Raw genomic sequence first — 14,972 nt, forward strand, 5'->3', positions numbered from 1 at the left:
GGAGGCCGTTCATGAACTCACTGTCTGTCCTGCCACGGCCAAGGAGGCCGCTCATGAACTCACTGTCTGTCCTGCCACGGTCAAGGAGGCCATTCATGAACTCACTGTCTGTCCTGCCACGGCCAAGGAGGCCGTTCATGAACTCACTGTCTGCCCTGTCAGGCCCTCCGTCCCTCCCCCAGTTCCGCCTCCACTCCACCACCCTCCTGGACTTTTTGGGTTTTGTTTGGGCGTCTGGAGCCGCCCTTAGGGGGTGGATATGTAATGTGGGGTTTTGTGTTTGGGTTTTGTTTCATGTTCATGTTTTCATGTCTTTTATTTTGTAATTGTTTCACCCTGTTGGTGTCATGCTTCCCTTGCCCTCATGTATCTCTGCCTTGTGTATGTGTCATGTTCTGATTGGTTGTCCTAGTCATGTGTCTTGTTTCCCATTGGTTTGTTATTGTCATGTGACCCTCTTGTTTGCTATAAGTAGCCATCATGTTGCCATTGTCTCTTGTCGTGTATTGATGTTGTAACCCGCTGTCGGTGAGTCTAGTCTGTTCATGCCAAGTCCGTTCATGTCAAGTCATGGATTATTGTTTGGATCACACTGTAAATTTACTGCACTTGGGTTCTCACTTTAACTCTCCTTCAGTGGACTGAATCGTTACAAGTATTTATAAATATTTTGAATGATCTTGATCTATTTCTATCTGTTATTGGCTATATACTTTTATCATTTTAATTAGTGTTTTTTTATATTCTATTTAGATTTTATCAAATATTTATAAAAGATTGCATAAACTGTATAATGAACATGCAATATAAACAGAGATAAATAAAAGAGAGAAGGTTAGAAAGAGGAAAAATACCTCTGTCTATAGACACTCATAAGAGCCCACTCATTATGAGTCTGATAGTGTCTGAGTATTCTGATCCCATTCAGCTCTTTCTGTCTCTCCCTCTCTCTCTACCTTCTTCCACCTGACCCTGGGGCATGATCCTTTGAACTGCTCTCATCTCTTTCTGGCTGAGCATCATGAGCACAACTACTCCTTTACTGTCATTTCTGCTGCCAACATGCCTCATCCTCCACTGGCAGAGGAGAGAGAGAAAAGAGGAGATAAATCAACAGCACAAGAGAGAAAGAGCTTGAAAGTCAAGGGGAAATGAGACCGTGAACGCGTGGGCGATGAATGTTGCATAAATACTAAATCAATCTGGAGGCTACAGGGATACACTTCAATAAAACATTAGGCTTTTTTCCTATGTTTCTTGCCTAAAACAAAAGAAATGGCTACATCTTGCTTTCTTGGCCAGCGTGCAAAAGAATGTGCTGCAATTTTGTTGGCTTAGGTACTGCTCTTATTATTCAGAGGAGGAGTGAGATGCTGGTGCCAGATTGAGGTATGCCCAGTGTTTCTCAACCCTTTTGTTTTATGTACCTCCATCAGTATGGATCAAGTACCTCTTCATTGACACAAAAATCAGAAATGTGTTCCTTTTAACTCATACAAACTAGCATGAAATATCACATAAGTGAACTCAAACGTTAGTGAGAACTTCCAAAGTGGCAAAACACTGTGGGTTTTTAAGAATTGCATTGTGTTCAGTGTTTGCATATCCTGTGTGTTACAGTATGATCTTGATTCAATAGCATATTTTGGAAACCAGTGGTATCATTGTGTTTCTTTGGCTCAAACCATGCAAACAACAACAGTAACACTGTTTATTTTAGGCTGGTCCACTTAAAGGAATAGTTCATCCCAAAACTAAAAATGTGCTGAAAATTACTACCCTCAAGCCATCCAAAATGTAGATGAATTCGTTTATTTTCTTCAGAACAGATTTGGAGAAATTTAGCATTGCATCACTTGCTCACCAATGGATCCTCTGCAGTGAATGGGTGCCATCAGAATGAGAGTCCAAACAGCTGATAAAATCATCACAATAATCCACACGACTCCAATCCATAAACTAATGTCTTGTGAAGTGAAAAACTATTTGTTATAAGCACATCCATAACAACATTTTTAATTTCAAACCATTGCTTCCAGCTAAAATATGAGTCCTCTATACATAATATTACTTCTTCCAGTTAAAAATATGTCTCATCTGAATCAGGAGAAAAATATGCACAGGTCAATCATTGTTGACAAGCAAAAACAAACCAAAACAGTCCTAAACAAATATGTCTGTGGATTTTGATGTGATAGGAAAACGGGATGGACTCATATTGTGGCCAGAAATTAGAGCAAAGAGTTCAAATGTTGTGATGCTTTTATCAGCTGTTTGGACTCTCATTCTGATAGCACCCATTCACTGCAGAGGATCATTTGGTGAGAAAGTGATGTAATGCTACATTTCTCCAAATCCATTCTGATGAAAAAGACAAATTCATCTACATCTTAGACAGCTGAGGGTAAGTACATTTTCAGGGTTGAAAATTTTTGGGTGAACTATCCCTTTAATGGTTGCACATTCAAGAGTAAACAAACAGAAAAAAACAATAGGCTCTTTTAACTGTAGGTGGAACCTAAAGCTACCATACTGAGCATCACAATTTCTCCCATTCAATTTTATATGAGTGAACCGTCTCCTCCCCTCTGGGTGTGCGTACACCTGGTTGGAAATCACTGCTTTAGAAGTGAAAAACAGAAAAACACTGTCCTCAGGCTCTGTGCTGACATACTGCTCACTCAGCTGTGGACAGACACATTATCATCTGCAGAGTGGAAGAGCAGATGTGTGGGTGCATGAATGTCAGAGTTGTGTGTGAGGGAGATACGGAAAGGAAGGAGGAGAAAGAGGAAAAGAGAGAAAGGAGGGAGGATTGTGCAACTCATCTCAAATTTTAAAAATCTAGACACATAATAATAGCAGGGATAGAGAGGATAAGGAAAGAGTGCGTTGCCATGGTTTCATTTTGAATGGCTTTTAAAGGTGGCAGGCAAGAGAAATGACCGGATTGGCCCTCGGCAAAGGGAACAGAAGGTGGTCGAGAACACTAGAAGCTTGGGTGGAAGCTGAAGCTGCATTCTGATTCAGAAGGTCTCTATACAGTGTTCACTCAGCAGGGAATATCTGTTGAAGTTCAGTTCACCAAACAAAATTTGTTCATGTGGAATGCTCTGTAGGGCCTAGGAACACAGACATCATCTGAAACTTGTAAATTATTACATTAATGACTATAAATATTACATTTATTTTATATATGTGGCTTTTAAACAATACTCAATTGGTACTAAGGGGCCCAAAGTGTGCCAAGAAAATATCCCCAACACCATTACACCACCAGCAGCAGCCTGAACCACTGATACACAGCAGGATGGATCCATGCTTTCATGTTGTTTACAGCAAATTCTGACCCTACCATCTGAATGTCACAGCAGAAATCGAGATGAGGCAACCTTTATCCAGTTTTCTATTGTCCAATTTTGGCGTGCCCTTGTGAATTGTACACCAGAGCATTTAAAATCAGTATTCAAGTAAGAAATGTCTTTTTATTAAAGCTATAGAAGTTATTCAGTCCAGAACAGTGAGTGATTTTCTCTTTTATTTAATTGTTTTGGTCATATTAACAGCATAGACAGCAGTATAGACGCCGCTGTCATTTAACAGACAGATTAATATAAACATGCTGTTTACCTTCACAGATATGTGTTTTTGTACTGTGTTTTTGTAACTGGTATGTGTTTTAACTAGGGCTGCCAGTTTAACGCGTTAACTTAATTAATTAATTATGAAAAAATAACACGATTAAAATATTTTAACGCAGTTAACGCACTGACCCTGCCCCCAGACTTGTAAGTCATCTTACATTTCATACAGCTGACTGTTGACAAATATGATGCAGGGCAACAACTCCATAAATGCAGTTATGCCCTAAAATTCAAAATATTGGTGCAAAAATGCTGTATGAGTTTTTGTCTCATATTTATATCATACAATATGACACGAGCAGCGAGAGCAGTATCACACGAGTGCTGATTTTGTCCTGAATATCACGAGTTTAAATTGATTTTGTACAACAGTTCAGTAAATTAGAAGTTGATATTGTGTTATATTTTAAACACAATATTATGTGCTTTTTGCAGAGAACATATTACCTGTAAAGCCATAGCAGAATTGTTGTGCATTTCCGAGCAACACAGGGGCTTTTAGTTTCTGAATGAATCCGCGTTTTGAACGAATCGTGTGAATCAATGATTCAAAGCCCCGTTCATAAAGAGAGCCGTTTACTGAATTCCTGAATGAATCAGCCGTTTGAGCGAATCGAATGAAAGACTTTTACCGCCACCTGTTGGTAGATTTAGTTTCTTATTTAGAGTATCATTTCATAAAAAAAAAATAATAATAATAATAAAAATACATTAAAGGGATAGTTCACCCAAAACAATTAAAATTCTGTCATCATTTACTCACCCTCATGTCGTTTCAAACCTTTCTTTTGTGTAACATAAAAGAAGGTATTTTGAAGACTGTTGGTAACAAAGCTGTTTTAGTTACCAATGACTTTCATTGTATGAACAAAAAATACTGCGATATTTCTCAAAAGATCTTATTTTATGTTCCAAAGTTTATGTTAGGATGTTGTAGCCTAAATGTTTATGTGTAATTAATTTTATGTTGAATCAAATAAAATATTTCTTTATAAAGCTACAGTTTGTAAAGTCTACTTGACACTTTCCAATTTAACAAAAAAATAGCTTTAAATAATCTTTTGTGGGTATTTTTGCAGTCAAATTTATTTCGCGATTAATTAGATTAATCGACACATGTAATTAATTAGATTACAAATTTTAATCGACTGACAGCCCTAGTTTTAACATAAACTTGTGCGTATTTGATAATTTAAGTGCAATAAGACCTGAAAGAGAACTTAGTTTAGTACTCACATGCCACATGACAGCTGCTTTCTGTGCACCTGCTTCGGATGTTTGCGCTCAGAAAACTGTATATCAGAAGTTTGAACTGATATGGCTTTCTGTTATCGCATGATTTCAGTGTGATAGACATAATAATCAAAACCAAACAGATGTTTTTGGCAGAGATCTCTGGGGTATAAACTGCAAAGGCACAGCCCTAATCTGGAAAAGGGGGCGGGGGAACAGCAGCTCATTTGCATTTAAGGAGACATGCATGAAAACAGCGTGTTTCTGCTTCCACTCAAAATAGGCATATTCAAAACGATATAATAAATAATCTGTGAGGTATTTTGAGCTGAAACTTCTCAGACGAATTTTGGGGACACCTGAAACTTATATTACATCTTGTAAAAAGAGGCATAATAGGTCCCCTTTAAGATCGCCCAATACCTTGTAAAGTCCACTCCACAAAACTCTACTGTCCAATTGGAACATACCCTGAAAAATTTCCTTTTAGAATCTGAGAGAGACACTGGGCAGACAGGTGTACAGTATGTAGCTGTGTGAGAGTGAACGACAGAGAGGCCTGCATTTACAGTACCTCTGTATTACACTGATACAGGTGAGTGATCCTGCCGTCCTGAGGTACATTCCCAATCCTTCATGGCGAACATCGGTCTATGTGCACCCAGTTGACAAATTGTGTGTATGCGTGTCTGTAGGTATGGGTGCTTGTCCTTGCCACAGGTATGTGTTTCTAAATGTGGAGCAGCTTTGTGGGCCTCTGTGGAGCATCTCATGTAAAATGAACTGCCAGCTGTTGACCAGGAGGACTGCAATGAAGCATCACTGCAGTTACAACAACTGTCTTTTCTTAAAATAACATACAATACAAGAGGGAACAATGTAAACTATTGTTAAAAGACTTCTGCTTTGTAAGGATAAGGATTGCAATACCTCATTTCAAAGCATTTAAAATTTATCTCTTATCTTTTTGTTCAAAATTTGATGCCTCGCCACACTAATACTATGGTACCATTTTTTGGACATGTGCATGGCAAAACAATGGTATTTATTGTACCATGGAACATGAATATTCTAATCATTCACCATCTGATACCATCAAAGTATCCACAGGACCAGACAGCAGTAATTATAAACTTCACAGATGCTCCTGTCAAGAATAAACCATCTTACTTGCATATTATGAAGTTGCATATTCCTGATGCATTCAAATTGTATGGCTCTACAGCATGTTTCCATTTCTTATATTCAGATGCACTACTCTGGAACTGCTTCTGTCCTGAAAAAGCTAAATTGAAGTATATCAAGCATGAGTGGAGCCAGGCAGTCTGAAACTGATTTGAGACACATCGTGCACAGCATATTTAAGTTAGGACAGCAGCTTCTCACATGGCCTGTGTGGATTCCCATTGCTGAGTGCAGAAAGGCATAAAACATCTAATACGGGACTGACAACTCATCCATTACCTCCTGCCCCAACGGAGTGCCAACTATGGCCAATAATTAAAGCAAAAGTTCACCCAAAATGAACATTTTGTCATAATTTACTCACCCTCGTGTCATTCCAAACCTCTATGAGTTTTTTTCTTATGTTGAACATAAGAAAAAATATATTTTGATGAATGCTAGTAATCAAATAGTTGATGGTCTCCATTGACTTCCATAGTATTTATTTCCCTATTATAGAAGTCAATGGGGACCAACAACTGTTTGGTTCTTCAAAATTCTTCAAAATATCTTATTTTTTTGTTCAACATAAGAAAGAAACACACAGGTTTGGAACAAGATGAGGGTGAGTAAATGATGACACAATTTTAATCTTTGGGTGAACTATTCCTTTAACAGCACAATGAATAGATGTGTGTAGCCCATAGATTCATCCTGGCAATATGAATCGTCTTCTGCTATATAAAAACAAACAAACAAACAAAAACACACACACAATTTAGAGTAACTGCTAATTAGGGGTGTGTGATTTTGAAAACTATATCTCAAACTTTTTTTGGATTTTGTTGATAACAATAATTAGACAATTAATTTTGCTGAGGGAGTTTTTTGTGGTGGTTCCTTGGCTAGTTTATGCCTGTTGTAGACAGCTGACTCCTGATGCTTTTAATATTCTTCATACTCAGTGTAGTAGTTAGTTGACAAAAGTGGCAGCCAGAAATTGGCCACCTAAATTGCATTCCAGGGGCATTTTTAACCTTATTAAATACGTGCCATTTTTATCTCCAATTCTTACATTTAACCAATTAATTCAAGTAGAATAAGACACTATAGGGCTGTTAGCATTCAAATGAAACCAGTATAAACAAAATAAATTTGGTCTGCAGAGGTGGCATAGATGCTTCATCTAAAGTGGCATATTTACTCAGACTATTTAATGCAGCTCAGATCACCACATGCTCTCTTAAAACACAATAAATTCACGTGAATTTTCCATGTAACATGGCAACAGGAGGTCTTTCTGCGTTATCCAGTTGGGAGGAAGAGGGATTACTGATTAGTCAACAAGTCCCGGGGTGTAAACAAACAAATCTCATCTCATCTAATTTTCCAAAGAAATCTGCATCCGCTTCGTCCAAACATCTCGCTTGAGAGCCACACCAAAATAAAATGGAAATACAGAGGTTCTAGGGTTCTGTACCTTGAGCCGGCTCACTGCCTCCTGGGCTTGCATCATCCTGATGTTTTTGGATGGATTTCTCTCCGACAGGAGCTGAGTGGAGCCGAGGTAGTTGGCGGCGAAGATAATCCCATCAATGAGGTCCTCAGGCTCACAGGGACCCGGCACTGTTAAAGGGGAAGTGTTGAGAATTTATTATTAAAGCTATTTGTTGTGTTGCCACCTCCTCTGTAGACCACCTCACAGTGACTGATAAGGTATATGAGTGTGAGCTTATCAGGGAGAAAAGTTGCATGCAGATGTCGTGTGTATGAGAGTGTGTGCGAATACGTGTATGTTCTCAATTCCATCCTACTGTGAGGGCTGATAAAACCGCAGACACTGAAAAGCGGGAATGAAGGTGGCCACATGAGGAAAAGCAGGGTGTTCTGGGAGTATTCTGCTTGTGTGATATGGAAATGTGGACGTCATGACACCCACCAAGGGACACATTATGCTGCCATCATTCAGGCACAAGGTTTAAATGTGACAGAACTCTATCCTTTTAATAGAAAGCAGAATTTGTTCCCAAAAGCAAGGCATGACAGCAGCAATACATTCTCAGGCTGCCGTAAACCCAAAATAAGTTTGTGGTCAATCGATTGTCCTGCTTTTCCAGAACTCTCCTTCGCTTCCTGCTATAGTTTGTGAGCATTTCTCTAGCTGAGCATCCATTAATGTGCCCTTATATTAGCAAACATGACTCCTCTAATTACTGTCTCACCACTGCAACCCATTAAAACAGCTTACAAATTCTGCTCGCATTTCAGCATGTAAATCCACTGAGACATAATGCTTTCTTCTGCACGGCTCTCTAATCTCCTCACTCTGAGTTGGTTTGGTGAATTTGATTTGTTTTTGACTTGATTTAATTGGAATAGAATAAAACTTTTGGGGGCAGATTATCAAATGCAGAAAAAATAAAAGATAGGAGATGCTCGCTTACCATCCACAAAGCTGGGAAATGATGCCGTCTTCTTTGTTGGCTAAGAAACAGAGAAACATTGTTTGATGTACTGTATGAAAGGAAATGAGTGATGCTCACATCATGCAGCATGCTTATAAAGTATTTACCTTTTACGAACTAAAAAGAAAAAAAACCTCTAGGTTAACTTCATGAATGACATATATTTTATAAAGACATAATAAAATACAAAAAAGAATAAATATAAACAGCATAATAAAAACATACAAATATAAATTTATTTACATGATTGCCTTTATAAGCGAGTAATGGAATCATTCCCTCAAACAATTTGTTCAAAAACACTGATTTGAAATAAACAGTTGAATTTGTAGCATAATATAGTAAGAGCAGTATGCTATTCCAAATTCAGGAACTGTGTTTATGAGTGAGTCATTGAATCAGTCCCTCAAACGGTTTGTTAAAAAAGACTGATTCATTACAGTGACACCAGTATTGTTCAAGAACAATTTTGCATATGGCTTTGTTTCCCCATATTTTAGCTGCCCGAGCCAAAACAGACAAAGTATCCATTTATATTTTGTATAATCTGTATAGTTTGCTGAATATTAACTTCCTGTTTACAGTTTATCATGCTTTTTGGTCTAAATATTAGTTGGCCTAGCACTAGGACATATTTGGAGCATGATCATGTGATATTGCTTAATTCTAAAATCATAACTCTAATATTGTAATGTTATCACAAAAACATTGCCAAACAGACTGAGAATAGTAAATGAGCACTGGAAATGTAACTGTAAAACACCTGTGCTTTTCTTTTCTTTTTCTTGTTTTTAATCTAATAAAATAAATAACCTAACACGCAAATGGAAACCATCCAGATGACTCTGGATGTGGCTCATTGTATCAGAATACAAAATCCTGTCAGTCATTCTGAAGTGGCTCTTTGCAGGACTGTGCCGAGAGCTGTAGGACATAGACACACCATCAGACGGAGTAATAGCCATCATTTTACAACAGAGCCATCCAAATGGAGGTTATGCTTCGAGAGGCCTTCATTAAATGCAATCTAAGGACTCAAAAGCTCCCTCAGCCAAGGTAATTAAATGTGTTCAGAGGTAGTAAGGCAAGACTGAATACTGCTTTACATGACATACAGCAAGACTAGCAGGGACTGTACAGCAAGGGATGTGTACAAACAGAATTCCTCTGGGTGAATACTTTGTGGGTTATTACCATCATGTTTTGACTTATTGTGAGAGTGTTACCTACGTTGCAGAATTACATATTTATGAGAAAATAAAGAAGAAGAAAAAACTTGAAATGGCTTTTTAACAATTATGACTGAACATTTTAAGAAGGTTTAACAATAAATATTCTTGATACTCATGACCCTAATTCACAAATTTTCATGTCTCACTACCTCCCACAGTACAAGTGAAACATTCATAAGGCAATTTTTATACAAAAAAAAAAACCATACAAAAGCTTGTGTTGAGAATGATCTATAAATGACCTTGGCAGATTGCTTGGTAGCGCTATAAAGCATGTTTTGAACACCTATTTGGCGATTTTGAGTAACTGCCCAGACAAGGTCTCATATTTTATGGCTCTTACATTCAGGCTGCGAAGCTCTTATGGAGGTTACATTCATGCATAAAGAACGTGCAGAGAAGCTGAAGGCTGAACTCCCTTCTGTCTATGTAAATACAGTAGAGCCAGGGCAGAAAAGGGCAAAGCCAATTATTTTACTATATCAACACCTGGGGGAGGATGGTGGCAAGCTAGATTTGCTGAGAAAAACAATGATACATTTTCTAAGAAAGCCAGAGAAATGTGGCATAAATAAGATGACAGGCTGACACTGACTAGAATAGCTCTGATGGAAACGTGCAGTGATTATGTTGGGTGCATACTGTCAGATATTGATTGGTTAATGTGTTGGATGATTACAGGCTCACCTCAGGGACATTGTTGTTCTCCAGTGGTCCATTGAGATCAGACCGCTGCTGTTTCCTTGGCTGTTCTGCACTATTAGACACCTAGAAAGAATTTAAATTGGGAGAAATGAGTGACAAATGAGTGGAGAGTGAGATCTGACATGTACAGAGGACAAAAAAGACACAGATGATGGGTTGCAGGCCACTTTATGAACAGCATTAACAATTTGATGCGTATCAGAATCAAAACGCCAAAGGGAATATTTTATGCAGCATAACGAACATTTTTCAAACACAATGTATTGAAAAATGAACAGATGTCTTTAACTGGAAATGCACAGTGCTAAAAAAGACACTTTTACTCTTTGTCTATCTGCAAAGGAGTTAAAGTCTCAAATGAGCACTTTGTCTACTGCACAAAAGGACATTATTACTTGATGAAATTAATTTGTTGCCTGACAGGATAAAATGTAATCTCCTCATTGCCCAAAGGCAATAAAGAAGCAGGAGGGTAATAGAACTTCACAAGACATTCACTGGACCACTGAGGCAATCAGACTAAATCTCACCCCTTCACCTAATTCCCCCTTGGAAAAATGTAATTTCCTATTCTGTTTTGAAAATGCAAAGTAAGGTATTTCGAAGGAAATATCTAAGAAAACCTCATTTTTCAAACTCAATTAGAAAGTCAGCACCTCCTCTCAATTTTCAGCAAACAAGACTATTGGCATAATGCATGGATATCAGTGTGTTTGTCTTCATTAGGCAGAGGTTTCTAGAAATGGGCTGTTCAAGCCAAAAATAAATGAATAGATAAAGGATTTAAAAAACACACTGAGCGAGAATAATGGGATGGAATCTAAAAAGCTTCTCAAGGTAATGTATTCTAGCTGGGTGGAATTTTGTTTATTCCTGAGCATTAACAAATGGCTGCACAAATCATCAGTAATGAAATTCATATTCGGGGGTTTCAAGAAATTGCTTTTGATCAGGGTCCCATTCATGTCTAGGTTACAATAAGTTCCAATTTCTGCCAGATTTCTTTCTTTCATCCTTTTCAACTTGCCGCACAAACTGAGCACTTTCCCCTTGAAATGAGCGAGTAAACGGTAATAACGGCTTATTCTCTATAATTGTCTTTGGAACTACCCCAAAATTATGTAAAATACATTACATTAAAGAAAACATTTTATGCCAACACTACATATCACATTTTAAGCATCAGCTCTTAAGAGCATAAAATACTCCATCATTACTCACTGCTCAGCTGTCAGGATTTTGAGGTTCTCTTTTAGGGCATAAACAAGCACTAGTCTCGGTTACTCAAATGCCACTTGCATTTAAATGAGGGCTGTCAACATTCACATTAATATTTAATTATAATAATGAATATGCATATTTCAGAGAGCCCTTTGGGGATGATCTTTATTATTAGATTAAAATAAATAACATTTAATATTGCATTAATATTTCTGAATGTTTAACTATTTAAAAGGAAATAGAAGTCTGCCCAAGTTTGTCTGTCACTGTTTTCCAACGGGGCTAGGAACAAGAACAAGAATTTGATTCTTTATTCAGCAAGGATACATTAAACTGAACAAAAATAAACGTATAATGTTGCAAAATATTTCTGTTACAAATAAATGTGGTTGTTTCTATTGAGAATCCTGAAAAAGAGTTTAATGGTTTCCACAAAAAGCAGCACAACTGTTTTCAACATTGGTAATAATAAGAAATGTTCAAAATATTTGTAAAAGATAATGTGACACTGAAGACTTGGGTAATGCCTGCTAAAAACAGCCTTATCATGACAAGAATAAAGTATAATTTAAAATGTATAAAGTGTTATTATAAAATATAAAAAATAAAATACTTTACAATATTACTGTTTTCACTGTGTTTTTGACCAAATAAATGCAGCCTTGGTAAGAATTAGAGACTGTTTAAAAAACATTTTAAAAAATCTTACCAGCCCCAAACTTTTGAACAGTAGTGTATATACATCACAGACCAGATAGCTACACTTACAGTAACCCATTACATCCACAGATGCTAGAGTACTAGAGTAGCCAAAAAATATATATTTACTCCGTCATCTCCTTTTATAGAATATTACTACAAAATACATTGATAAATAAATCTAACACAAATGTCTAATGTATTTAGTTGATCCTATTGCTTTTATTTCATATTTACCGAGCTGATTTATTCGATTTCCCCTTAGTAAGCTGCTACAGATACAGATCCATTTACAGCTTGCTATGCAAATCTGCCTACCTGCTCTCTCACCTGGTCCTGCGTCCATCTCTGTCTCTCCTCTGGTGTGTGAGGTCGTACCTTAAAGTTCCTCTGGAGCTCAGGATTGTGTCTGGCAGGGGGGATGTTGAGGGATTTGGGTCTGCCGTCATGACGGTGAGGCTGAGGGTATGGGGCAGGGGCAGGAGCAGGGGCAGGTTCGGGTTTGGAGCGTGTCTCTGGCTGGTACTCGCTAGGTGCTGGATCGGGCGCCAGTTCCTCTGGACTCTGATCAGTGCCGCTGCTAAGACTGCCCATACTCATGCTCATCTTAATCTCAGCTACTATCTGATCAATATCCTCCTCTGCCTCCTCTCCTGTCTCTCCGTCTGTGCCCTTATGCCCCCTGTACGGTGACACACGCACAGAGTTTCCATTGTCCTCCGTGGCGTAATAGTCAACTGCGTAACCATCTCTGTCTTGCCCCACCTGTGGCTCTTCCTCCTGATCAGGACAGTAGCCCTCACTTCCTTCAACACCCTGCACTTCTTGATCTACAACAGGAGGTGGAATCTGTTCCTGATGGGGATCCGGATAGTGTTGTTGTTGTTGTTGTTGTTGTTGTTGGTGGTGATCGAGGACAGGTTCGGGTCTGCCATCGTACAGCTGCTGGTCAGAGTCCTGCTCGAGAACTTCGCAACGCACTTCTCCATCATCACCATGTGCATCATCCTCTCCCTCCACCCATTCCTCAACCACTTCCTGGCACTCATCCGTGTCTGGAGGTGGCTCCATGCGACCATCCGGGTGTCTGTACTCAGGCTCATTACAGTCCATTCCCTCCAGGTAGCTGTCATCCTCAGGACAATAGCGGATATAATACGTCACACCTTCATCCTCCTCTGGTAGCCTTTCATCGAAATCGTCCTCTTCTTCATCAGACGTATTGTTGACGTAGTCGGAGCTAGAGTCTCCATCCAGACTGTCCGGGTGGCTGTGGTAGTCTCTGTGGGCATGGTCTGGAGTAGTGGGCGTGGCTGGTCGGCTGTCTGTCAAGTCTGCCTCCTCTTGATTGTGGTAGGAGTGTTGGGACACCTCAGGGTCCTGGCGCTCTTCATACTCCTCCTCAGGGTGCTCAAGCTCCGGGTACGGGGCTGGGCAGGAGCATGGAGCTGAAGCGTGAGGCTCTGTGGCCATGCTGCTGTTGGTCCCTGGCCTCTTCCTCTGAGCCATTGAGAACCACTCACAGGCCGATCATCACTGGAAACCTCAATCCTGCCAAACAAAAACACATTGATAAGTATGGCAACATTCATAAACACTTACATAAAAACAGTCAATTTAATAAATGAAGGTTAACAACAAACCCTGACAAATAATAAAAAGCACACGCAGGTGGAAATTCCCTTGGTTTGAGCAATTATGTGACCAACCAACATGAGTATATACCCTTGAGTAACATGAGTATATGCGTATCTGCGAAGCTTTGAGAGTCAGCAGTCAGTTCGTCCCCGTTATATGCGTGGCTACGATATCAATGGAAGGATGCACGCTCTCCTGGTTGACTGGCTGATTCAGGTGCACTCAAGATTTCAGCTCCTGCAAGAAACCTTGTACATGACCGTAGCCGTCCTTGATCGCTTTCTCCAGGTCCAGCCTGTGACCCGTAAGAAGCTCCAGCTAGTGGGTGTTACCGCAATGCTGATTGCTTGTAAATACGAGGAAATGTATGTGCCGATGTCGGTCACTCCCGACGTCACGTCGGATACTTTTCGCTTCGGAGCCGACCGGTTCTATCGTTCTGCTCCTGACCTGCTACGTAGAGTAAAAACTACAGTCAAGCTCGCTCTTCGTGTGCTCTCGTGCTGGTGGTACGGCGCTTCAGCGGCGGTGGTTTTGCCGTGTCGAGTGGGTTGCACACAGTAGGCTGCACTACCCCTGTGTGTGTTGCAGACGGCCATCTCCCCTGTGCGCTTCAGCACACTAAAAGAGCAATTTCCATCTAAAAGAGCTTCACGGGTGGAACGTCTTTTTAAAGACGCGTCTTTTTAAAGATGTCGTACCAGCCGTGTGTTTCTGGGTGCGGTCGTTACCTGGCGCCGGGTGATGGTCACGATCGCTGCCTCTCGTGCCTGGGCATGAAGCACGCTGAGGTGGCTTTCTACCTCGCGCTACGAGTGACGAAGATTACGGCACAGTCTCTGGGTCGTGCGATGTCCACTATGATGGTCCAGGAGCGACATTTCTGGCTGTGACTGGCTGACATGCGCGAGACGGACAAGACACGATTCTTGAACGCCCCCGTGTCCCAGGCCGGCCTTTTCGGCGACACG

General features: G+C 39.7%; 1 protein-coding gene across 4 annotated transcripts in view; it reads right to left on the reverse strand.

Annotated features, from left to right (window-relative positions):
• The window catches only part of apba2b (amyloid beta (A4) precursor protein-binding, family A, member 2b), an 84,304-nt gene that overhangs the window by 13,288 nt on the left and 56,044 nt on the right, over positions 1 to 14,972 (reverse strand). For 3 of the 4 annotated variants that reach the window (XM_016463491.1, XM_016463490.1, XM_016463489.1), the window contains exons 3-6: positions 12,682 to 13,914; positions 10,426 to 10,506; positions 8,486 to 8,525; positions 7,522 to 7,667 (exon numbers count right to left, since the gene is read on the reverse strand). In XM_016463491.1, the coding sequence (XP_016318977.1) occupies positions 7,522 to 7,667; positions 8,486 to 8,525; positions 10,426 to 10,506; positions 12,682 to 13,872 (1,458 nt within the window). In that variant the 5' untranslated portion in view covers positions 13,873 to 13,914. The remainder of the gene's footprint in view (positions 1 to 7,521; positions 7,668 to 8,485; positions 8,526 to 10,425; positions 10,507 to 12,681; positions 13,915 to 14,972) is intronic. The other variant, XM_016463492.1, reaches the window with a different exon arrangement.

The sequence above is a fragment of the Sinocyclocheilus anshuiensis genome, unplaced genomic scaffold (assembly GCF_001515605.1).
Source record: "Sinocyclocheilus anshuiensis isolate Anshui unplaced genomic scaffold, SAMN03320099.WGS_v1.1 scaffold816, whole genome shotgun sequence".
Taxonomy (NCBI): domain Eukaryota; kingdom Metazoa; phylum Chordata; class Actinopteri; order Cypriniformes; family Cyprinidae; genus Sinocyclocheilus; species Sinocyclocheilus anshuiensis.